This window comes from Corapipo altera, unplaced genomic scaffold (assembly GCF_003945725.1).
Source record: "Corapipo altera isolate COAL_440 unplaced genomic scaffold, ASM394572v1 50, whole genome shotgun sequence".
NCBI lineage: Eukaryota > Metazoa > Chordata > Aves > Passeriformes > Pipridae > Corapipo > Corapipo altera.
The window spans coordinates 9643001-9668062 of NW_020884889.1; the positions used below are offsets into that span (position 1 = coordinate 9643001).

The window sequence follows — 25062 nt, forward strand, 5'->3', positions numbered from 1 at the left end:
GGTGGCGGCGGCCGAGCTCACCTCGCGCCTCCGGGGCTGCCCCGACCCGGCCCGGCCCGGCCCGGCTCTCCGGGGCTGATCGCGGCTCTCTCGTGCGGCTGCCTCCGCTCCCGGGCTGGGAAGGGCTCCAAGGAAAGGGGAGAGGGCGGGTGGTCGTGTGCGGCTTGTGCGGGGCTGGGGGGCCGTGGTGCCTCAGAGACCCCTTTGAGGGGTCCCGGGTGTTACAGGGGGTGCACAGGCAGGTACCGGCGTTTAACTCGCAAATTATGGTCCAGTAAAGCTCACTTTATACCAAGTGGAGATTTCAGAAGGTGCTACACCTGTGTGCCCAAGGGAGGATCTTCATCAGGGAGTAAGTTACCCTGCAACCCAATGTGGGCCAGCACTGATATGCTGTAGCTGAGTGTGAACTCCCTGCTCAGCGTAGAGGAACCCTTGGGAGTGTTCATTAAGCAGTGAAATCTGGAGCTGACAGGATACTTTTCAGATTTTCATGGTACTTTTCCATTTTTTCCTCTCGGAGCTATTGTCCAAATGCACAAGAAACAGCATACTTTCTGCATTTAATACAAAACATAGTTGTTCTCTAGAAGAAGATGAAGCGAGATGTACAAGTGGACAGAACTATCAACATGTATCACGCTATATATATATTGTGTTTGAAGAAAATAGCGTCTGGTTGTAACAATTTCATTAGTTTAATAATGTTAGCATATGAAAAGCCCAAATAATTGTTTTAAATGCTAAATTCTTAGAAATTTAGTAGGCTTGGGTATACTGAGAAACAAACATTAAAGTGAATGATACTGATAAATATGCAATGTCTGTTTCAAAAAGGATGTTTTTGTGTGTGTTTGGCTACGTAATTAAGGAAGTGAGGGTGGTGCTTTTTAGTTCCTATCCTATTTCACTCACGTGCTGTTTGCCTGTCCTGTGATAGGTTTTGCTGGATACACAGAAACGTTGCTGGAAAACAATGTCCCTTGACTTTGATAGTGGAGCTCTACAAACACAACATGAAGATGAAGACTATGACCAAGAAGATTATGCAAGAGAACAAGAGGTGAAAAAGAATAAATAATTAAATCTGAGGGCTTGTGTATTTAGCTTCTTCCCGTTTCTTGTTTTCAAGTGTTTAAAAAGAAAGAAAAATATTTTGTATTGTCTTTGGTAAGAGTAAAGAGAGGGCAGACTGTGCCACTCTTATAAAACATAAAAAGTAAAGAAAATGAGATGCTGCATCTTAAGATCATATGTAGTGGCTGGAAGATTTTACTCCTTGCCTGTGCAGTAGATCAAATGCAAAAGGCTGGTGGTGTCACCTACATTTCTTATTTCTTGATAGCTTTTTCACTTATTACAAATACTTAGAAAGCAACAATTCTTTCACTTGAAAATTTGATTTGCTTAGAAAAGAATGAGGGGCTATTTCTCGAATTGTGATTATAAATCACATAAGTGTCTGGAAAAATATATTCAAAATTTTGAAATTTCTTTGGAGTTGGAACATGTTTCTGGTTTTTTTTGTTTCATAAAGCTAGTTGGCAAAACATGTGTTTAACATGAATGTGCATAATGGTTTTTAGAGGATGGTAAATCACAGTCATGTCCCCAGTACACTCCAGGATTCACTGTGTGGAGTGTAGGAAATGTTGAAACAAGTGCTCACAAAAATGTGTTGTAGAACGAGAGCTGTAGAAGTTGGAGGGATGCTCTTGAGAGCACCATAGGGAATCTGATGCCTGTTCCAAAGCTTTCTACCTGGATAAGGAATGTTGTGCTTGTGCAGGAGAATGAATAGTGAAATAACTGCAGGGTTATGACAGTGGGTCAGTGAGACAGTGGATAAATAAGGTTATAAGTTCAGAGTGTTGAGAGGAACATCTTGTGTATCAACACCTGAAGGGAGACAAAAGAACCAGGCTCTTTTTAGTGGTGCCCAGTGACAGGACAAGAGGCAAGGGGCACAAAGCAGCCTCTTTGGAACAAGTCAGTGATGATCCTTGTTGGTCATGCACTTTGAACTGGGGCAGGGTGGGGCTCACAAAGCTACATGTGAATATTTCAGTGGGGTGTGACTTTTAGCCTGGTAAAAGGAGGCTGAAACACAGGCTCTGCCGTGTTCCCTGGTGAAGAGTAATCAGAGACTTTGCAATAGTTTTAAGTTCTCTGCCACCACATATCAGGTGGTTCTTGAAAATCGGAGAGATCTTCATGATGGGAGAATACTTTGGCACTACCTTAAGAACTTACCCACATCTGGAGTTCTGTGCTAGCTCACCTGGTAGACTGAGCTCGGTTTAAGTGTTAACTCTCCTGATGAAGTTGTGAACTATGTGTGCACTGCTTTCTCTTGACTTTCAAGTTTCTAAAGCAGTGCAAGACCAGCAAAACCTCTGGTGCTCAAGGATGTGCTTGATTCCAAGTGGGGCAAAGGAAAGAGGATCTTCAGTGAATGATATTCGCTTTCCTGCTTCCTGGAGCTGAGATATAATAAATCTAGAGAATACCCTCATGCCAAGAAAACTCCTTCATACCACTAGTGAATTTCTAAGAAAAAACTTTTGGTGATACTTTGTCCTGTAGACATTTTAAAAAATTATCCTTCTGGCCTATCCTTTGGTCTCAGAGAGCATCTAAAATAGCATCTGAGAAAACATGTTCTCTTAAAGATAAACTTTTTGTAGATGGTAGGTTTTGTTTTCTGGTTTCTTGTTTGTTTGTTTCAACAAAGAAAACCCAACAAGGCATGTATCATGGGGCAGCTAATGTTTCTGCTCATATTAATACATGCTTTGTGAGTTCAGAGAAAAACAGGGTTAGGGTTCAGAAATTGCATGTAAAGTTCTGAATATATTGTGTAGCTCTCAAGGTACCTAATAAGGAAAAGAGAGTGCATAGCTCGGATATACAGAAACCCAGTGTGTGGCCTCATATCAAAGCCTCTCTGAAAAATGGTGGAGGTACATTCTATGTGGGAATCCTTACAACAAACAAGTTCAGGTGTGTTTTGGTTGTGTTTTTTTTTCTTTTTTTTTCTTTTTTTTTTGTGGCACAACTGTATTTTCTGGATTAGAATTGATGGTATTTTTCTTTGTTCGTGTCCAGTTTCTTGGTGACTTCACTGAACATGTGAGCAGTGATGACTTCTTGCACCTAGTAACACTGACTGGCAATTTCTTATCTGGATTTCCATCCAGATTCTTCAGAAAAAGCATGTTTTGAGTGTCCAGTACCTCTCTTGCCTGGGATTTGGAGAGGAGAACACTTGGCATGATTTTTTTTCAGGCCGTTCTTCAGGAGTAGTCTGTCACAAGACAGACTCTTCCTTGGAGAAGAACACCAGGATTTTGTGCAAGTGGCCTGTTTGGCCTCTCGTTTTCTTCTGAAAAGCATATAATGAATGTTGTTTTTTCTGTTTCAGTTGCAACAACTGTTGACAGACCTTCCCCATGATATGCTGGAGGACAGTGGAGACCAGCTCTCCAGCTATTCAGACTGCAGCATTCAGGAGACTGAGCAGCAGTAAGGCATTTGGCACCATGTTTTAATTATTTATGTTGTGGTTTTGAGAACAGAGCAAAATCTCAGTTGATGAGGTGTGTAAAAGCAAGCCAAGTAAAAGGGAAGCTGTAGTGCAGTTTGCAGTAAACTAGATGCCACTTAATTTAAGAAGAGGTGGTTTGCTTTGTTTTTTCCTAAGTTATAAGTAATTTGCTTGTGTTTCTGTAGATCACATGAGCCTGGGAAGCACGATGGGAGGTGGAACGATCATCCATTGATAAGTGATCCTCAAAATGTAAGCTTGCAGGAGCAGTGATGTAATTAGTATGAACTGCTTGTTCATAATAACATGCTAACTATTGTTTGAATTCATTAGAGAAATACTTTTCACGTTCTGCTGTTCATGTGAAGTGTTTCTAACTTGAGGGCTGGTAACCTCAGAAAAAGGAGGGTGGGGAGAAATCTGAGCTTTGAGAGAACAATTTTAAACCTCTTATCTGTTTATAGGGCTATGAACAAGGACAAAATATGTACCCTGAACAATTCTTGTGTGACCAGCAAAATGATGAAGAGAAGAAACTTTTATATGATGTTAAAGAAGATTACTGTGGCCAGAACGGTCAAGAGGATCCTGATGATGTGTATCTTGGTAGAGATGGGTTTAACTCTCCAAATTGCTACCAACAGAACAATGTGTATCATCTTCCTGAAAACTTCAGGCCATATACAAGTGGTCATAAACCAGAGTTTAACAACCAGCAAAATAAAATAATAAATTTTCCAGATGCTCCAAAGGAACATCTTAAGGTATGTCAGAAGCTGACATGTTTTTCTATCTCTTGGAAAGTTTTCACAGATCTTTTTTGGTATGAATATTTCTAGATGCTTTCAGTCTCTTGCTATCAATTTAAACAGTGATGGGAAGCTTTTGTAGCCTATTTAAAACAATGAAACATTAAATAATTGTATTTTCATATGTTCATGTTATGATTTTTTCTCTTGTTGCCTCCATTGCCTGTTAGAATTCCATGAGGTAGGATGAATGTGATTCACTGAAGTGCTTACATTGAAGTTAACACTTTACCACTTTAGTGTAAGCTTTCATGAAAGATTCTGTCAGGTTTAGATGGTGTGCTGGATTGGAGCCTGAAAATGAAGAGCTACTAGAACTCTTGATGTCAACCTGCAAAATGAAAAATATTTCTCTTGAGCAACACTACAGATGTGGTTTTAATTTATTTCCTCTTATCTCTATATTGTCACAACAGCAATTTGTTGCATCCGATGTTGTCAATGACCAATCACCAGAATCTTACAAAGTGACTTACAAACCGTACCAAAATGGCATTCATCAAAATGTTCCAGTAGTCCAAGAAGGAAACAGAAGAAATGAAGTGTTTGAAGATTTGCAACGTGAATTTTTGGCCAATGATGAAAGTAAGTGTTTGCTACTTAGACTTGAAATAAACTTGTGTGAAAAGTCCACTGGAAATCAGCAATAGAAAACACATTGATTTCAGCAGTTTTTCCAGTAAGAAGACAACTAAAAGTATGTTGATGTATATGATCTTTTATATTTAGGAATTGAGTGTTTTTGATCAGGGTTTTTGATTTTCAGGGTGTTTGCGTTTCAGGCTATTAAAAATGTGGTTTTGACTGGTGAGACTGAAAGAAATTATTTCTGATGGCTTGATGTCAAGTCTTGCTGGCACTTTGTCTCTTTTCATAATATTGGAAAATAGTGACTTACTATACCTTAGGAAGCATATTTTCCGTGATACCACATTGAGCTTTTCTGTCAGGTACACTTCAAATAGCAGAACATTTGTTAAACATCTTGAAAATTTGTAGTGGCCACAAGACAATTCACAGCACATAAACCTTTATCTGGGCTTGCCGTCGGGTTTGAATTGTGTTGATATTTCCTACTGTTCTTCAGTCATTGCTGCCAGAGCAATTCGGGTGATATGAATCAAATGTGGGCTAAAAAAAATGATGTAACTTTGTGGCCCAGCAATGAATTTTGCACTATAAAAAAAGTATCTTGGAGCAGGGACGATGATGATGATGATGATGATGACTTTCTTGGTCTCTGTGCTGAATTGTTTGCATGCTATTTGAAATTTGGCAGATTCTTCAGAAAATATGCAGATTCTTCAACTTCAAGTTCTAAATAAAGCAAGAGAAAGACAACTGGAAGAACTTAATGAAAAGCTAGAGAAGAGTGCACAACAGATTAGGTATTTAAATCATCAGCTTTCGATGGTCAAAGGTAAAATGTTTTGTGCTAATTCTTATATTTTATTCATATCTAGCAACTTTATAATTCTGAAACTTTGATTTAGAAAGTGTCTCTAGGTAGTTATCATATTTATAAACTTGATTTGGGGTTACAGCACCTAACTCTCTTCCCCCAAACATTGTTCTAAAGAAAATTCTCTGGATTGATGCCTGACTGCATAACTGTCATAACTTTCACTGCATTTTCAGGACCACTATTGTTTTCCAGAGTCCCTGTGTGTCAGGCATCACAAATGTACAGAAAAGTTTGCTGAAGTAGTCTGTTAAAAGTACAGAAAATTCAAAAAAAATCCCTCAAACCAACACCAGAACACCCAAACTCCAATAGGAGAAGTGTACCTACATGGAAAAAATAGATTTGTTTGTGGTGTCTTGTTTAACAGGCCATTTCATAGACTGTAGATAGAGAGAAGCTCTGTGTGGTGGACACTGGTGGTTTCTTAGTCTCCCATTTCTTATAGGAACTGACAAAACCAGTCATGAACTTAAAGAATTAAGAATATAGTTTTTAGAGTGCAAAAGGAGCAAAGGAGAGGGAAAACTTCAACTGTTGACCATTTTGCTGTGTTTTGGTTGTTTCTGCAGAGGACTTGTTTTGTTTCTTCTTTTAAATGATGACAGGGAAGATGCCAGGTCCTACTGCTGACAGGATGGGGCTTGTACCTTCAGAACCCTTGTGGAAACAGTACATTGGAGTGCTCCCTGCTAGCAGGAGTCAGGGGTTGCTGGATGGAGACTGTTTTTGTTCTGTCTTCTGTTGTTGCCCACAGTATGAGACAGAGTGAATGGCTCTGTAGAGCAGATACTGAGCTGTTGTGTTCCATGCAGTGGTTCCATGGGTGGCTGGCCATACTTCTCACACAATTGTTATGTCTCGTTATTTAGATGAAAAGGATGGTTTGGCTCTTAGTCTTCATGAGTCTCAGAAACTCTATCAGAATGGAAAAGAACGGGAAATGCATCTTGAAGGTCAAATCAAGGCCCTTGAAACTCAAATCCAGACTCTTACTGCCAATGAGGAGCAGGTACTATAAATATTTTCAGACTGTTTATTGTGGAAGACCTTTACAGTTATATGTGTGATGCATTTGCACTAAACATTAGTGCTAGTTTTTTGGAATGCTGCTCATGATCATTTCAGAAGCTGAGTATATAATGAATGAATGGGATCCACTGTTGAAAGTAGTTTGTATTAAACCCCAGACATTATCTGAGGACTTTTAGCAACTCTTGCATGAGAAAACCTGAACTGACATACAGAATATTGGAGCAAAAGTAAAACATATGTAACTGGGAGCTACTCTAATACTGTTCCTACAGATGCTGAAGCAATCCAAGGTGGCAGAGGTGGCCATGGAGAGCTTGCAAAAGCAGCTGTTAGAACTTCAGCGATCAGATGCCCTTCAGCGAGCCAGAGAACAACATGAGACCATTGTTTCAGCACTAAAGCAGAAGTATGAAAAGCAAGTACTATCATTAGAGCAGAAACTTGATACTACAAAATCTGCACTCAGAGAGCAGGTAAGAAATTATTTTGGGATGCTGAGTATGGTACTGGAGAGGCTGTAGAAATCCCCATGTTTCCTAAACTGCACTTCTTGACCTATAACTCTCCTAACTCCTTCTGGAAGCTGCTAAGAAAATGGAAAGTGTCAATATTAGGAAGCCTATGAGATATGTTTTTATAAACATCTCAAGGCAGTTGTGAGTTCAGATTTTGTTTTGTACATAGCAGATGCAGAGGAGGCAAGAATTCATTGTCTTAGTTGCTCTCCTGAGCTTTTGTTCTGTGCACAGTCTCTTTTTGGAAGAGTACTGCAAGTAACTCTGGGAAAGAAAAGAACTAATTAAAAATAATGTGATATTCTTGTAAGAAAAAACAAGAAAAACTGTTCATTAAACAGTCTTTTGCCAAGGTTTGGTCTCAAAGTGATCAAGGATGACTAACCACCGAACAGTCACTTTATTTTAGAAGTAAGGATTTAAAAGTAGAGGGAGGGGGGAAAAGGCTGTCTTTGAGATGGAGTTTGATATGGATTGTGTCACATGGTTGTAGAGCATGTTGTAAGAATCCATTACACTATTAGACATATTCAAACAATGTAGTCTAATCAGGCCTTAATTAATTGTCCTCTTATTTCAAATAAAGGAAACAAAATTGAATTTCTGTGATTCTTGTCTCAGCCTAAATATACATAAAAATAAATGGGGTTTATGTTTGAAAATGTAACTAGCACTTGCTTCTGAACAAAATGCATTGCTAAATTTTTGTCTATTAGTACCACAACAAAGCTTGCACAACTTTGTCTCTACTGCAAAATATATGGTAGCATGTTTAGGTTATTTAAGGAGAGAGTTTTCCTGTTTTTTTGAGAGAAGAGCTAACAAGTATAAAGACAAGGTACTGTGCCTCCCAGGTCTGTGTGGGTAACTAAGTAATGCCATATGAAAGTCTACTTTGTATATCATGTGAAAAAACTACAGTTCCTCTTTTAAAGAGTGCTGGCCCTTGCTAGCTTGGCTTAAGCTCAGTTAAAATAAACTGAGTTAAGCTCAGGCTTAATATAAATAACGTGAAGGTTTGATTTTTCTGCAGTAGACTGAGTATATGTGAATAATTACAGGAGATAATCTGATGTGCTGAAAACCAAGTGCTCTAGGAAATATGAAATGGTTCACATCCATATATGTTTATATATGAGTACACTTACTGTCTCCTAGTGAAAACAGAACTTTGAGGCTGCAAGAAGTGACTTATCAGCCAAGGATAGCATTTGATCTGTGATTGATTTAGCTGTTCTCTACCCATTTAGGTATCAGATTGATTATTTGTCTCCTGTTCTAGATGGCTAGATGTTTGTGATGTGAGTAAAAATGATCTCTCTTCCTAGAAAGAGCTTTGCAAAAATCTGGGAGACCATGTTAAGCAACTTGAAAAAAGGCTGGAAGAAACCAAATGTGAAAAAACAGAAATAATAAATCGACTGACAAGAAGCCTAGAAGAAAGCCAAAAGCAATGTGCAAATTTACTGCAAACAGGTCAGCCTTTTACTCATACCTTATCTATCCTTGCAGAAATGTCTTCAGTTTTTCTAAGTATTAAATTGCATATCAGTGTTCCTATTGAAGTGAAATCAACATTGAAATAAATGTGCACTAGACCATTTCCTCTGCAGTGCCTTAGTCAGATTTAAATAAAGTTTAGTTAAGTCTAGACTGAAATGTAAAAAAACGATAAAAATAAAAGCAAACACCACCTCCAACCCCCAAGCAACAAGATTAAACTCTTTTCCTATATATTTTGTGCTGCATACGTGTAAACTTTGTTTCGTACAAACAACAGCCTTTGGGAACGAGCTGCTTAGTTTTGTGTTAAGGTGTTTGACTTGAATTGCTATTCTAAATTCAAATCTTAATGAGAAAATAATTGTTTTAGGAGCTGGAGGCTGATTCTGGGAAACCTGTATCATTGGACTAGATTGTGAAATATTTTGCCATTTGCGTGTTTGACTTTTGCCTACCTTTACTCATGAAAGCCTTTCTATAGTAATGTCTCTAGTAGCTGTTAGTGAGCTCAAGGAAATAGAAACAGAGTACTCCCTATTGCCAGAATCAACACTGCTATTTTTAACAGAGATCTTTTTGTAGATTGCTTAGTCTTTCTTGCATGTTTATGACTTGCTCTTTCTCTCCTTTCTCTTTCCTGCAACAGGCTCAATGCAGGAGACTAATCAGTTACGGTTTCAGTTGCAACAAGCTCAGTCTGCACACATGATGAGCAATGACATGAACAGGGCTTTGCAGGTTAATTAATTTTATTAAATATTTTACTGTTTTAATTTGATGGGGATGGGCATTGTAGATAAGGGGTTGGTGCTTGAAATACTTTTAATTTGTTGTGGAAACAAGCACATCTCCTTTGACTGCTTCATTTTCCAGTGTTGCATGTTGGACTTCATCCCTGGCCCCCCAAGTTAAAACACAGCAAGGCATCTGTATGGGCACACATCTGATCCCCTACATTGGTCTAACCTGCTTTTGGGGGGAAAAAAAAGAATGTAAATTCAGTGTGCTAGGAATTTGGAGATAGTGTATTCTGAAATTTACCTTTTACGAGCAAAAGGGAATGCTAGAGAGTCTTCTGTAAAATATGAGTGGAAGTCTGTGTTCCCAATTCAATTCATATTTTGGATTTAAGTCTGCCATTTTGTAAACTATGAATCCTACTAAGTCCTGGAGCAATAGGCTGTTTTGCCAGCTATGTACTTTTCTGTTGTCATCCATTTTACTATACAAGGGCAGCAGGAAAGCAGAAGTAAGAGCAAAAGAAATATGAACTGTAGTAAGAACAATAGGGAATATTTTCTGTTGCTCAGTATATTCTAATTTGTAGTTTTAACATGTGCTTTGCTAGAGGTATCAAAAATGATAGTATAAATAAATTAATGCTAGGTGATTCAACTACATACAGCTATATTTAGAAATAATAACTCCAAGTATTTGTTTTCTTTGGAAGAATTATCATGGGCCTGATATGTTTTCTTGGAGTCTTTGCTCAGCAAAATTTTTTTTCTGACTCTTTCAGGAAGAATTAATGGAACTGAAGGAAGAAATAGCTTTGTATGAATCTGCTGCCAAGCTTGGAGTATTTTTGAATGATGCAAGTGGAGAGCAGCATATGAACCTGGGTGAATCCTATGTAGATTTGGGAATTAAAAAAACCACTGGGAAGAAACCAAAGTTCTGCAGGTATTGAGTGATTCTTGTAGAAAGAAAATCTAAAATCCTCAAGAAATTATACAAGTGGTGTGTAAAAGATGGTCTTACTGGATCAACTACAGGTTTTTTGGTAGATACTTGAAATACTGCTTGTATTGCCAGGTAATCTGGGAAACTGAAAACTGAACTAATAACATAAATTGGTTGCCTAATTACGAATTAATAAATCTTTAGATTTTATAGGGACCATGTTACTATTCCTTGAATTCTATGGGTTGTATTCATGGACACCTTTTTTGCTCAGACTCCACATAGTTACTTAAAGCTAAAGTTGTCTTTTACTTTCAGTCAGTTGAGTTGTCTCAAAATACCTCACATGATGTGAGAACGAATCTTTTGGGGAAACAGCTGAATTAACAAATTCTCTGTAAATTAATTGCAACTTGATAAAAAGCTTTTGTACCCATGTTCTTATTCTTTTTGCTATTGTGTCTTAGACATTTGTATTTCTGGTAGCATTAGTTGCTCTTGTCTTTGCTACAACTACCTTTCAGATAAATGTGTTTTGTCTTTTAAATACTGAACTGGTTATGTCTTCCCTGATAGTGCAATACAGAACAGAGACATGGATAAAGAACTCTCCAAAGATGAAATTATTGTAGAATTAAAAGCTGAGCTGGAACGTTTATTAAACAGTAATAAAATGAAGAGAAACCAGGTTACTCAGTTACAAAATGATCTTAAAGATTGCCAGAAGACACTAGAGGAATACAAACTGAAAGTAGAAAAAGCATCAAAAGAATCAGAGGTTTGTTCTTTTACACTTCTTTAAAAGTTAAGATATCAGTGGTTTTTGGTGAACAAAACCATCATTTAAGCTTCTTGTGAGAATGGATCAAAAATTTACCCATAGTTGAGTATCCATAACGGCTCTTAAGAAAAGTATTCCCATTTGGATGATACCTTGTTTTGTATTGGTTAAGAGGAAAAAGGCTGAATAGCAGAACTTGGGCAGCATATTCATTATTAGGGGAGTTCTGATATCATGACTGTCTTGCTTGATAGCATTTAATGGCCACTTTGCTTTTTTCAGAAGTACATTTCATTGGAGAAAGTAGGTTTTCTTCAGCCAAAAGGACTTGTAATTTCTCAGAGAAAGCTGATAGTACTATTAGTTTATACCAATGGAACATTTCACTGATTGCCTTCAGAGGGCCTTCACTGTGTAATTTGATCAGCAGGAAATCTCCTTGATATTGCATCTCTTCACTCCATTACCTCCCTCTATAGGTTGATCAGACCTGTAATATCTGCTTTTGTAATCTATACATTGTGACACGGATGTGGGACAGAATTACAGTGTACTTGAGAGCTGTGCTCTCTGTTGGATGATAGTCATTCATCTTGCAAACACAACATCCAGTGTGTGCTTCTCTAAACCTTCATGATACTGAGTTTCAAGGATTCATCCAGAGTAACAGTGATACTGTTATATCTTGGACTGCAATAATTTCTTTCGGTGTGTTTTTGATTTTTTTAAGTACAATTTTTATTTAACCACTCTAACTTTTTTAAGCATTAACTTCTAAATCATTTATATTTTGAAAGATATCCTTATTTTATTTATCTTTAGCCTGTCACAAATCTAACTGATACTTCAGTGGCTAGTCCTTTGGTTTCTGATAGTCTAAAGGAAGAAGTTCTGAGACTCAAAAAGGCTAATGAAGCTTTGCTACAGGAGGTTGAGGTAAGACAGAGATGCTGCTTATCGCTGCAGAAAAAAACCTCACAAAACCACAACACAAAAACTCCCTACCCTGTGCTAAGAGCTCTGATTAGAAAAGGTTCTTATAACCCTTTTTTGTCCAGGCCCATGCTTTGACTATTGAAGAACTGAAGGAAAGTGAGGAAAAACTGAAAAGCTTAAATCAAGATCTCTGTTGTCAGATGAGAAAGATGGTTCAAGATTTTGATCATGATAAACAAGAAGCCATTGACAGGTAAGTCTGTTAACTTGGTTTAGTTTAATTAGTGGATTTTTAGCCCGCGTGTATAATCTTGTTCCAGCTCTCAGGTACAGGAGGAGGTTTATGTTAGAAAGGTATTTTCTTAGGGAGAAGTTGAACCCCATTTAAAAGTGGGGGAAGAAAACTAGGTAGTTATTTTCCTTTCTTGAAATTGTAGATGTGAAAGAACTTACCAGCAACATCATGAAGATACAAAGGCACATTTTGAGAAAGACCTGATGGAGAGGTTTACTGTGGAGAAACAGCAGCTTATTCAGACCTATGAAGAGACAATCTCGCAGTTAAAGTAAGGCTTACCATTTTTTCCACTTTTACTGAAACTTGCACGTTTCCTGTCTGGCCTTCAGTGATAGTGACACTTATTTTAAAATTGGCTTGCTGTCCTGTCAATGTAAAGTCCAATTGATAATAAGTAATCTGTCCTGTGAAGGGCTAATATAGAGGAGCTGAACAAAGAGATGACTGCAGTGAAGGAATGTTACATTGGAGTCTGTGGGGAGAAGGACACCTTGGAAGCTACTTTAAGGAAGAAGTTTGAACAAGAGCAGCAGTTGAAGGAAGAAAAGGTACAAATGGAAACACCTATAAACCATATAATCTAACCAACCTCTGATATAACATCTTAAAACATCTCCTTTTGAGAATATCTTGTTTAAGGATCATCAGTAAGATCAGGGCACAGGCTCTAGAGAATTACGTGTCTCATGCATTCTCGTGACTTTGTACCAGAGCAGTTGCTATGCCTTGGAAAATGCTTCATGTATTTTTTTATTTTTGGTCTAGCTCAAGAAACAGCTACTAGAAGAAAAAGAAGTCTCTCTTAAACTTCTGAGGAGTGAACTTGAAGAGAAACACAGCAGGTCGATGATAGCAGCAAAGAGGAAGTGGCTGGAAGAAAAAGAACAGCAGGTTGAAGAGAAAGTTGCATTAGCTAAAGTTCACTGGGAAAAGGAAGAAAAAGAGGTATGGAACTCAGATCAGGGAATTTCAATTTTTTTTTGTTGTTTATTTTCAGAAACAGAACTTGTATGTAGATTTATGTACTGTTATTCTGCCATTTGAAGTGGCTATTTAGGATCTGTCATTTTAAGAACCTCGGAAGAAGTCATTAAGTACTATACATTTAAGATTTTGATTGAAAAAAACCCTAGGTCTTGTAAACTAACAAGCAGAATATCCTGAATGTCACAGCTGGTAATATGTTGGAGTTTTCCACCCTGATCCTTGGAGAGTGGTTACACATTCTATTGTTTAATTCAATTATCAGAAGTCCTTTGTGTCTCCTATCCCACAGAAGAAAGCTGTGATGAGTCACCAAACTCTCTCCTCTCTGTACATGTAATCTTCTCCTGTTAGGGAAGATTATTGTTGTAAACAGAGTTTTGTTTGTTAAACACCAGTGAAATTCTGTTTATTTGGACATGTTGGGGGAGATTTTCTTAAAAAATATTTTTTTCCGTAGAATAAAGAACAAGTCTTTGCAAAAATAGAAAGAGAATGGCAAAGTAGGCTGGAAGAAATTAGAAGAACTGTAGTTGAATGTAATGACTGCAGCTGCCAAACTGACCAAGTAACAGCTGTGGATGACATTCCAACTAAAGAGTTAGAAGGGACTGTCGAAGACCAGAGGCTGCAGATCCAGAAGGCTCAGAGAGAAAATATGGCCTCTGAAGAGGCCTTAAAAGAATTTGAATTAGAACTGGAAAATAAATACCGTAAAAATCTTGCCAGCCAGGTAACAAATAATTGTTCTGTCTACCTGGAGCCTGTGAAACTGCTGTGTGCAACTAAGTCACCTAAAAAAAAAGAAAGTGGTCTCTTCCACTGACTTCCTCTTAAGCTCAGTAGTTGATATTTGCTATATTAGAAATACAGTTTTAAAAAAGTTCTGAACAAGCATGTTGCTTGTTTTTCGTACTGTTGAACAAGTTTTACAGGAATTTTGACCAGAACTGAGTAACACTGACTTAGATTTTAAATAATTTTGTTAAAAATAAATTTTATATTCATAATTCTTGCATCAAGAAATGCATCATATGCTGCTGGTCCAATTATTTTAATTTCTGTAAACACAGGCAATTCAAACTGAAGTCTCTTCTTGCACTGTTACATGAAACTAATAATAAAAATGTGTTCAGTGGTGGTGACTGAAGTAGGTTTTTTTGTCTGTTTAAAGGTAGATGCAGCTTTAACCCAAGCTCGTGCCAAGTGGCTGCAAGAATTAACAGACCTCAAAGAGTACAAACTAAATCTAAAGATAGAACAAGAAAAATGGGAAAAAGAACACCAAGAGACCACAGCAAAGCAGGTAGCCCAAAATATTTGTGTACTGATAAACAGTTCAGTCTTCCAAATCCCATATGTTACTGAGGAATGAATGTAGACATAGGCAGGTAATCATTAAGGAAAGATGTTTCTTGTGCACTCTGGTCCATATCCATTTTTTTGCCTATAAAGGTTTAATTTTTATTAAGTAACTTGAAAATATCTCCAATAGCTTGATAATGACTCAGAGTTATATTTTGTGTATCTATAAATGTGTGTATATATTTACAATGATTGTTATATATTTACCAGTTAGCCCTAGTTCTCTCAGCTGCTGAGGAGAAATGGAAGAAAGAACATGAGAGTACAGAGAGATCTGGACCAAGAGTGAAAGAACTTGAAGAAAAGATAATTTCTCTCAGGAAGGAATTGGAGCTAAAGAAAGAAGAAGTCCCTGCAGCCATCAAAGCAGAACTAGCAAAGGCCCGTGCACAGTGGAACAAAGAAAAGCAAGAGGAAATCCTGCAGATACAAGAGCAAAATGAGAGAGACTACAGATCATTCTTGGATGATCACCGAAACAGGATTAAAGAGGTACTTGCAACAGCAAGGGAGGATCTTGCAAAGCAGAAGAATGATCTCTCCATTCAGAAAGAAGCAGAATTAAAGATGTTACTAAACCAAAAGCAGCAAGAATGGGAGGCTCAGGAAGCCAAGAGACTGCAGGATGAAGTTAATCGCTATGAGGAGAAGACTCTGGTTGAGCTTGAGTGTCTGTTGAGTGAACTTCATGAGGAACTAGTCAAGTGCACACATAGTCAGCATTCTTTGAAGGATGAGTGTTTTGACTCTCATGTTCAATTAAACAGTGAGTGCAAAGACAAACTGAAGGCCTGCTTACAGAAAGCCTATAGGACCACAGTTTGCACAATTCTGGAAAAGAAAGAGCGAGAATGGAAAGAGGTAATATTTCTGTAAACTGTAACTGCCAATCAGAGAAGGGATTTGACAAGTCACTTTGGCCTGTTTTCTCCCAATGTGGAATATCCATATAATCCTGAGAAAAAGAAATTCAACATTTGTGTTCGCTGATAAACAGGAGTCCTTTAGAAGTCAAGGAAGGCTAAATCTACCATTAGCAAGTGAAAAGGGAAAGGATGGGTGTAGCTTTGACGTCTTTAATCTTTCAAGAAGAGAAAGACAGGTTAGGAGTGTCATTTATACAGAGACTCATAAGTTAAGGAGATGAATCCACCCTCTTAAGTTTGGGAGCCTGTTGAAGGCTCCTTGTGACCTCTTAGATGGGCTGTAATGACAGAACTCTCCTCGGATTTTTGCATAGCTGCAAAATCCAGTTTTTAGTGATGATTGGATAGTGATTGGATAGATCATGTTTTATGCCTTTTTTCCCCTCCTTCTTATGCAAATAAGGATGGAAACAGTAAATCCTTTTTTTGTAGTTGGTCAGTTTGTCAGTTATTCAGTTCTGTCTTGGGAATTATAGTCTTGCTTAATTTTATTGTGGCTCTAGGAAATCCATTTCAACGTGCCTGCCCAAATGAGGAAAGATGTCCCACCCTCTTCTAGAGGAGTTTGGGGCTAAGTCAGATGCTGTCCAAAAGCATTTGTTTCTGTTGTTTTAGCAGATTCCTCTTCTTGCAATACTTATGCTTGTAGTAAGTTTGGGGTTTTTTTTATGGGGAGCATCCTACCGGAAATGCCATTGCTTCCCAGCATTTAAGAGCTGGGAAATTATCCAAGAATAGGACAGAGAAAATGTCTTGTTTCTCAAGACAAGTTGGGATGAGGGAAAATGACTATGTAGTGATTTCTCATGGTAATGACACCATTTTTTTAGTGACAGTGTATTTCTGTTCAGAAAGTGGGCCTTTAATGTTTTCTTGTCACAAGTCATATTCACAATGGTAAAGAGAATAGGAAGCTTTTTTCCTAAGTCTGCTGCATCTTCTATAATGGATATGAATGTCTCCTGGTAAACTGTTTAATATGCCTTTGGACCTCAAAACCTTCACTGGCTCAAACCACCTTATCTAGTGAAGTCTCTGTAATTTCTTAGTAATGTCTTCTCTCTTTTTAAAAAGGAGGTTAACTTCAATTACTCAAAGGCACAGTATAATTCTTCAATGTTAAGGGCTACTCACATTTCCAGATTAATACTCAAGATATTCATGTACTGCTGTTACAGTGATGTACACTAAGTAAACTTCTATATCATAGAATAGTTATTTTCCTCACAATTTGAACTGCAACCTACAGTTCTATTGCAGGTTTAAAGTACCTGTTTTAAAATGAGTAAAGCCACTTGGTGGCCAAGGTTGGTTGTTTTTAAGCATAACATACTGCTTACCTACTTTAAGATGGCATGGAACACTTTTTACTATGTGTTGGGTTTTCAGAAAGTGTTTTTCAATTGCAGAAATATGAAGAGTTAGTGAGTAATGCAAATAAAGAACCATACCCTTACCTACAATACGGTGCAGGAGACACTGGGGACATGGCCAGAACTCCTTTGTGCAGTGTTGGACACCAAGCAGAAGCACAAAGGAGATCAAGAAGACAGACACCCTTGCAGGAAACTGGAACAGACAAAGGTATTTGCTTTGATCTTAATCTGGCAAATTGTGTATCATCAAATTAAGCTTATTTATAGCGGTCTTTAGTAGTCAATGGCCTACTGATGACCCCAATGCAAAGTTAGTTAATTAGTGAATATTCTTATTAGCTCATATACAAGCCAGTGTTGATCATGGCGAGCAGGGTGTGGTCTAAACTGTCTCATAAATGGGTAATGCAAAATCAGAGCTTCAAAGATTGAATTATATTACTTGCTCTTGACATTAGCCAAGACAAGGAATTCTGCATTCATGTGAAAGGTATTATTGTGTCAAGAATTATATTTCACCTGGCATGGTAGTCTGTGGTCTTTTCTGGTTCTTTTGATCAAGAATGTAGTTGAAAAAATGCGAATCCTCAGGTGATATTTCTCTCTTTCCCCCCTTCCTTCTTCTCTTACTGTCCCCCCCAGTATATACTTTAGCACTGTAGCTCTTCCTAAAGCTGGCACATGTACTGTGGCAAAGCTGGAGACAGTGTAGATGGGAAAAGCTTCATGGGAGGGACAGAAATCTCCTTGGGGCTTTCTGTTTAGTTTGAGTTCTTGCACAACTGAAAAACATAAAGCAAGAAAACCCAAGAGAGTCTTTGGCTTTTTGCCTGTAGTGTGGCTTGGATTCCTTTAACACCAAAATAACAAACCATCTATTAACACAGAACAATACAAGCACTGCAGTGCTCCTGTCTCTAGAGCGCCCTGTCCTGGCTGTGGAGAGCAGCCGTCGCTCTCCTGGAAGGAGCCCAGTCTTTGTGTATTCCTTAACTAGACTCAGATGCGTATGAGGCTTTCCAGCTGGGACAGTTTCCTTCAGCTGACTTCAAAAGACCCTGCTTGGCTGTTGGTTAAAAAAAAAAATAAGTAAAAAATTCAAAACCATTCAACCTACAAGTCTCATTGCTGCCTGAAGAACTCACACTGATGGGAGTGCTTTGAGGCTGCGAGGGCTCTGTGAGCAGATAGATGCTGCTGCACCTTCTGTAACAGGGTTCCAGCCTCTTCTGATTTGTTTAATTGGACTAAAGTGTTAAGTTGTCCACCAAGAGGAGGACTAAGTAGAGCACTGGAAAGATGTTGGGCTTGATTCTTTTCTTTTTGGTCCCCTGTTGATGTATAATTTTTAGCAGTGAGAAATGTACAAAAAGGAGTCTTGGGTCTCAGGAAGATTTTTGCTGTGAACACTGCTTCCAGGAGCTTGAAAAAAGGGAGGCCATGTGCCAGGACTTGAAAAGAGAGCTGGAGATGGCCCACAAATATCTTCAGCTTGCTGTGGAGCAACATGAGGCTAAGTCAGAGCATATCCAAGGTTAGGATGGTTAGTCACCTAAAGACAGCCTTGATTCTCTTGTCTGTTGCATTGTACAGTTTTGAGTGAATACTGGCTTTTGGTTATTAGCCTTAAACAAAAAAAAAACCACCAAAAAAACCCTGCATCAAACCAACAAAACCAAACAAGCTTTATCTTCTCTCTCTCCACCTCAAAGAAGGCACAATTGCTAACCCACAAATTAATACTCTTTTCCAATGTTTATCAAGACAAACCTTGTTATTTTTTTTATCCCGTGTGTTCTCTTCACTTACACTTGGTATCTCAGAAGTTTTGCCTCCAGCATAGTGTTAGTAATGGCATATGAAGACTTCAAGTTTATTTAATTACCATATGAGATGCCTTTTGTATTCAGACTTCACTGAAGTGCACTGGGATGGATTCCTGTCTGCTTGTTACTGCAGCAGCTGTACGTGCTGATGATGCTCTGTGACATTGAGCTCTTATACCAGAGAGAGCAGTTTATGTAATAACTTCTGTTGAACTCCAGTTTAGAGAAGTGCAGTGAATTATGGTTCGCCTCCTTTTTTTTTTTTTAATAGAAAATGAGAAGGCTCTAATTACAGAAGACTCTGAGATGAAGACTAAACTGAATGACCAGGGCTCACCACCAAGGTATTTTAAAAAAGCTAAACAAGATGATTTTTTTCTTTTGTAAGATGTGAGTTGCTTTTTTTGTGCAGTGTGACTTATATGCATTTCAGGACACTGTCAAAGGGAGGCATCTCAAAACCTTGTGCATCCTCTGACTCTGTGAAAGGTCTGGAAGAAATGCGTGCTCACTACATCAAAGCTGTGAGCAAGATTAAGTGTAAGTACTGAAGTAACTAAAAAGTTAGTGGAGGAATATAATTTACCTTGTTGCTTCCTCCTTCAGCCAACTTGGACAAGAATCTGACAGCCAAATCACATGAGAAGTAAATTTTTCCTTCTTACTAGACTGAATGGGAGAAATGGAATTGTTGCCATAATATTTGACATATCATTGCAATGAGTGAAGCCTTTTTATGCTATCCTTGCTTTGTTGCACTGAATTATGGCTTTTAAAGTGTATTTTGAAACTGATCTTGTTTCTCCAGATAAAAAAATCTCCCTGACCTGCAGTTTGTCCTGAGAGAGAATCTGCTTTCCTCTCTTACTGTATCCTGCCTTCTGGCTTAATCAGAAACCTTCTAGCTGAGGAGAGAGTATTAAATGTAGCACCAACTCTTACTTGAGTACAGCAGGTCCCCAAATTCTAGCTGCGCTGCCACTGAAGAGTTTCTAGACCAATATTTTACCAGCCAACATTCCTCCCAAATCCCTATGCCTAGTGTTTTCTATTCCTTCTTAAGATGCAGAATGAGACCAGACAACTGAATTCCTTTCTGATGCATCATATTAACCTGCTGTGATCTGCACTGATGTTTAGCCAGTAGGCAGCAAGGATTTGGGTGGAATGTTGGCAGGTAAATCCATGCCCTTGCTGACTTGTTCCAGATCTGCTAGACAATCCCAGTTTGTGGTGTTGGCCTTTTTCCCCACTCTGGGGGAAAACTGGTACTCATGAAGTGTGTTTGTAGGCGATATGCTTTGTTACATCCGTGAAAGCAAGGAACGAGCTGCCGAGATGATTAAAGTGGAGGTTCTGAGAGAGCGCCAAGAGACGGCACGGAAAATGCGCAAATACTATTTGACATGTCTTCAACAGCTCCTGACTGACAATGGGAAACATGAAGGGTGAGTTCAAATACATTTGGAAGTTACTGTTGGCTTTGCAAGAGATGTGTAGATGTTAGTCTGGTGTTTGTCCACCTTGGAGCAAACAGTGCCCAACCTGAAATCTTGCCAGTCTGTGCACACTGGCGTGGGGTCACTGCTGAGCTGTCTGGCACACAGTCTCTTCAGAATTTGCTGACTCTCAGTAACATTACCTTGAAGTAAAATGCAGAGTTGAAAAGGAATTGCCCTAAAACTTGGTCTTTTCTTTTTTTCCCGTGTTCTGCAATTCTTGACAGAGCTGAAAAGAAAATAATGAACGCTGCCAGTAAACTTGCTACAATGGCTAAGGGACTTGAAACGCCTCTTCGACACATTCCCCAGGGCAAATCTACCCGCTCAGGTATTCTGCAGTTGTTCTCTTCTTGATATTGATTTCACACACGTAGTAATGAAAGTGAGCTGCAGATGGAAAGTGAAGTACAATTTATTTATAAGCTAGCTAATGTTGTAAATATAAGCTGCTTATTTTGACAATGCTTATGATTCTCTACTAAAAACAAACAAAAGAACTCAGTTTTTCTTCCAGTATTAACGTTACCTTCAATTAATCTACTTCCTTCCTTCCTCTTCTAGCTCTGCATTTAGTTTCTGAGCCTAGAGCTGAGTGCTCCAAAAGAGATCGGACCAGGTCAAACCATATGGAAAGCAAATCATGTGGTGAAAGCAGTACTGAGACAGCCAGTGATAAAGTTGTCCAGAAGTGTGTGCCACGTGACTTGAGACAGCAGTTTGATGCAACACAGACTGTAACTCAACATATGCTTCGTGAAACAGTGACTGCGGGTGTTCAGAATAATTCTAAAAGTCTGGATCGTGCTTCCAGAGGTGCTCTACCAGAGTTTTATCCAAATGAAGATGGAAGAAGAGAAAAATATGGCCCTATTGTAAATGTAGACAAAGGACCTTTGCATGCTGTGAGTAACAGAGCACATCAGAACGCTCCTCCATCTGCTTGTCAGGGAACATTAGAACATATGCAGGAACCCAGAGTTACAAATGGCCACACCAGCTCTGGGCCAGCTCATCACATGCTTAAGGGCAAGAATGGAAGAACAGTCTCAAAAGAGGATAAATGTATCCAATCATGTGGAAAATGGAAAACTAAGTCTAAGAGAACTCAGGAATTTAATTTTAAAGACACTCCAGGAAGAGATGAAGGAAGCAGCAGTGAATGGAGTTCTGGGAATGGAAGCCTGTATCTGGATTGTAGTGACTTGCCTCTCTTGTATCCTCAACAAAAAACCAGTAGTAATGTTCAAGCACAGATTGTATATTGTGAAGAGTTTCCTCACATCAGGTCATCTTCCCCTGCAGATGGAAACGTTACTTCTTGGAGAGACATTTCTAGTGGCAATGGCAAGTTTCTCAGCACATAAAGCAGCACAAAAGTTTACAGTAGAGACCAGCAGATAACAAACAGAGCATGCTTCAATCCTCATCTCTGGCAAATCAAATTCTGCTGTCCCACAGCCCAAAGCATCATCAGATTCAGATGGAGGAAAATGCTGCAACAAATGCTTGGAGAAAAATGGTGTGGGATCCCAAGTCTCATCAGCAAGATAATGATTTTCTAACTTGAACTGATACCAGAAATTCCTTGTTTGAAGGAAAAGAAGATTAACTTTATGTTTAAATAAAAGCATGAGGATTGAGGAAAATCTGTTCTACTGTGTCCATTTCATGATCTTGAATGTTACGTGAACAAATTTTATCAAGTTACTTGAAATATTAATACAGACTTTTGTTTACCTTTGTAATAACACTTTCATAGTTGTTTATAGTGTATTATACACAAATTTATTAAACAGAATCTATTTTTATATTCAATTTAGCTTGCAGTGCAGTGTTTATCTAAAACAAAGCTACTGTAACTTGTGGTAATTTTATTAATGATTATCAAAATTCCTTCAGAGCGTAATGAGAGATGTTTTGGGATTTGTTTGAAGTCAGTATTTTAATTGACTTTTCCATTCTGAAGGACCCCCTGTAAGCCTTTGTTTGTGTTCCCACAATAAAAGCGAAAATACTTGCATTTTTTCATTAAATTATTATAACAAACCACATTTCAAGTATTCTTCCCTTTGGAAGCAAAAAATAGCTTGAATTGGGCAGAAGAAAGGTACCAATTAGAATGACCACATTTTGCAGGTGTTTCTTCAACAGCAAAGTTTATCAGGGTAAGCTAAAGATATCATCATGTTCCTCCTGAAGCTAAGAAAGCTCTTATTTTAAAGGCCTGCTCCCATTTTAAAGAGAATTGCAAAATGTATCCTTTTTCCTGGACTTTTTGCTTTCCTTGGGATGACATTTCATTTCTAGTGATCCTGTGAGGGGCAGGGGTGTTTTGCTGCTGGCTTACACAGTAGGTGATTAAATCTTGTTGCAATTAATAGTATGGTTATGAGCCAGCAATTCAAATCAACAGTAATATGGCAAATGTAAGCAAAAAGGTTTTGCTTGCTATCCTGTGATATCAGAAGAAGAAAAAATACTGAATATTGTCTCAAAGATTATATATGTGCCTTTCATATGTAACATTTAACTGCTTAAGGTTGCTTATTTGGTCTTTTGGAGTTGAACATCACAGTTTAGTCTGAGAATCTTTTCAGTTTTAAGAGGCAAATAGTACAGAATCTGAAGAAAAATGTGTTTAACTTCTCTTACAAAAAGGCTTGTTTGTATTTCAGGCCAACTGGCAAGGCAGAAGGCATTGCAGCTCTTGGTACGCAGAGCTGGCTTGTGACTTGAGACTCTCAGGCGATCTAATGAGAGACTTCTGAATTTCTTGGTGGCCTTTAATGTTGCCCATAAATCCAACCCCACTTCCTCTTTGGTGAGGTGGGGTTTGTCATCATCAGTGGGAGCAAACTGAGGCCATGAGAGACCGCTTCTGCCTAAACAAACATGGGCAGTGGTTAAGTTCAAGGGCCAAATTCCGAGCTCTTAGCTGAGGAAATAGCTGTGGCCTTGTCTGCAGGGGAAAGTTTTTACTAGTTGTCCTCTAAGCCCTATGTGGAGGTTTTTGTTTTTTTTTTTCCTTTCCAGTGATGAGTGACTTTTTCTGTTTAGCTTAAACATTTTCCCAAATTCCACGAGGTAAAAAGAGGCACAATTATTCCTGTGTGAGAGGTACCTGTACAAGTGTTTAAGCCAATAGATCAGATTAATTCACTCCTTGGGCTAGTTCAGAAACCTTCCCAGATGAAGACTGGATCTGTAAAGCTAAACATCCTTCTGTCCTGTAGGACGACATCCCTGACCTTCCAAACAGCAGCTGAGGGCCCATCATCTCATTGCTGTGGACCAAATGCAACTTTTACAAATGATCCTTCATCTGAGGCAGGTTCAAAAGCTTCTCTGTAGTTGCTTCCCAAAATGCCACACTTAGTGACAATGTGCAAACTGCTTTTAAAAATTCGAAAATGTAACTTTTCACAGCACATTTTGTCATATTGTTCACTGTTGTTTGTGTGCATAACTTACTGTCCATTTCCACAGATTTTAACAAATTCCCTATGTTAAAAAAAGCTCAATGATTTCAGTGCAGAATGAAGTGCTTAATGATCCTAGTCTTGCTAAGGCTTTGAACAGCTGATGATTTTTACATATTTAATTTAGAAGCTGGGGCTACACTGATGAGGAGAGATCTTCCACATTACTGACCACTCTGCAGAAAGCCAAGGGTGCAGCAGATCCCAGCTCCAGGGAGGAAACCAGGAGAGTTTTCTTCAGCAGGCTCTGCAGCCTGACGTGAGAAAAGGTTCTCTTGTGGGTGTCCTTTCTCTTTTGGAGCAGGGAGATGTTATGCAGATGCAGCAAAAATGGGGTGGGTGGGTGGAATCTTTCCAAAAGTGGCTTGTAAAAGGGAGGATATTTAAATGTGGACATGGGGTGCACAGGTAAATTTGGTTGCTGTCTCAGTTGTATCATATCACACCACAGTACCAGGCAACTTTGGTGACCAAAATTGCAATGTATGTGACAATGTGACTGTAGGTAAAGATTCAGTTAAATCCTTGCTCACCTAATGTTTACTGTGTGTCTTGTTGCACTGACAACTCCAGAGAGCTCCAGAGCTGCCAAGGGGATTTTAAGTTTTCCTTAATGAAAATCAACTGTAGAGGCCTGGAGGGAAGATCCATACCCAAAACAGCAGCAATCATCCCCTGGGGAGTAAAGCTGAAGGTACAAGATGATACCTAACCCAAGAATCAACACCTCTTAGTCAAAAGTGTTCCTCAGCCCTCCTCCTTCCAACATCAGTAGGAAGGAATGGAGCAGTAACACACTAGGATAGGGGGTGGCAGCTCCTGAAATTGGAGAGCTGACACTAGTCAGAAAGGGGGATGGAACGTTGCAATACGTGTGGTTGGACTTGTATAGTTGAACCAAGATTGTAAGAGAGTCACTAAATGAATCTCTTAAGTCTACCATGTATTTTCACCCAGTAGGTTATATGGCTGAAAGGACTTAGCTGCTTTATTCAAGAACTGATTACCTGCTGTTACGTCTTTTTGGTTCAAATG

At 38.6% G+C, this 25062-nt stretch overlaps 1 protein-coding gene across 4 annotated transcripts; it reads left to right on the forward strand.

Annotated features, from left to right (window-relative positions):
• CEP152 (centrosomal protein 152) lies at positions 1-22194 on the forward strand. Of its 4 annotated transcripts, XM_027644591.1 has the most exons (27): positions 1-496; positions 941-1063; positions 3425-3525; positions 3733-3799; positions 4012-4311; positions 4773-4941; positions 5636-5776; positions 6691-6830; positions 7126-7326; positions 8697-8844; positions 9518-9609; positions 10391-10554; positions 11131-11332; positions 12158-12271; positions 12394-12524; positions 12709-12837; positions 12982-13117; positions 13335-13514; positions 14014-14286; positions 14728-14859; positions 15129-15779; positions 17254-17428; positions 19318-19390; positions 19480-19586; positions 20338-20494; positions 20773-20876; positions 21110-22194. In XM_027644591.1, the coding sequence occupies exons 1-27, from the start codon at positions 494-496 to the stop codon at positions 21910-21912; spliced, it is 5016 nt and encodes a 1671-aa protein (XP_027500392.1). In that variant the 5' UTR covers positions 1-493; the 3' UTR covers positions 21913-22194. The 4 variants fall into 4 exon arrangements, with proteins under 4 accessions (XP_027500392.1, XP_027500393.1, XP_027500394.1 ...); XM_027644592.1 differs by lacking the exon at positions 14728-14859; XM_027644593.1 differs by lacking the exon at positions 14014-14286.
• Positions 22195-25062: the final 2868 nt, after the last annotated feature.

Bases quoted from the DNA above. Each gene is read 5' to 3' on its own strand.
- CEP152 (XM_027644591.1), top strand. The intron at 1,064-3,424 runs GTGAAAAAGAAT...TTTCTGTTTCAG, and splicing joins ATTATGCAAGAGAACAAGAG to TTGCAACAACTGTTGACAGA. The intron at 12,838-12,981 runs GTAAGGCTTACC...TGTCCTGTGAAG, and splicing joins GAGACAATCTCGCAGTTAAA to GGCTAATATAGAGGAGCTGA.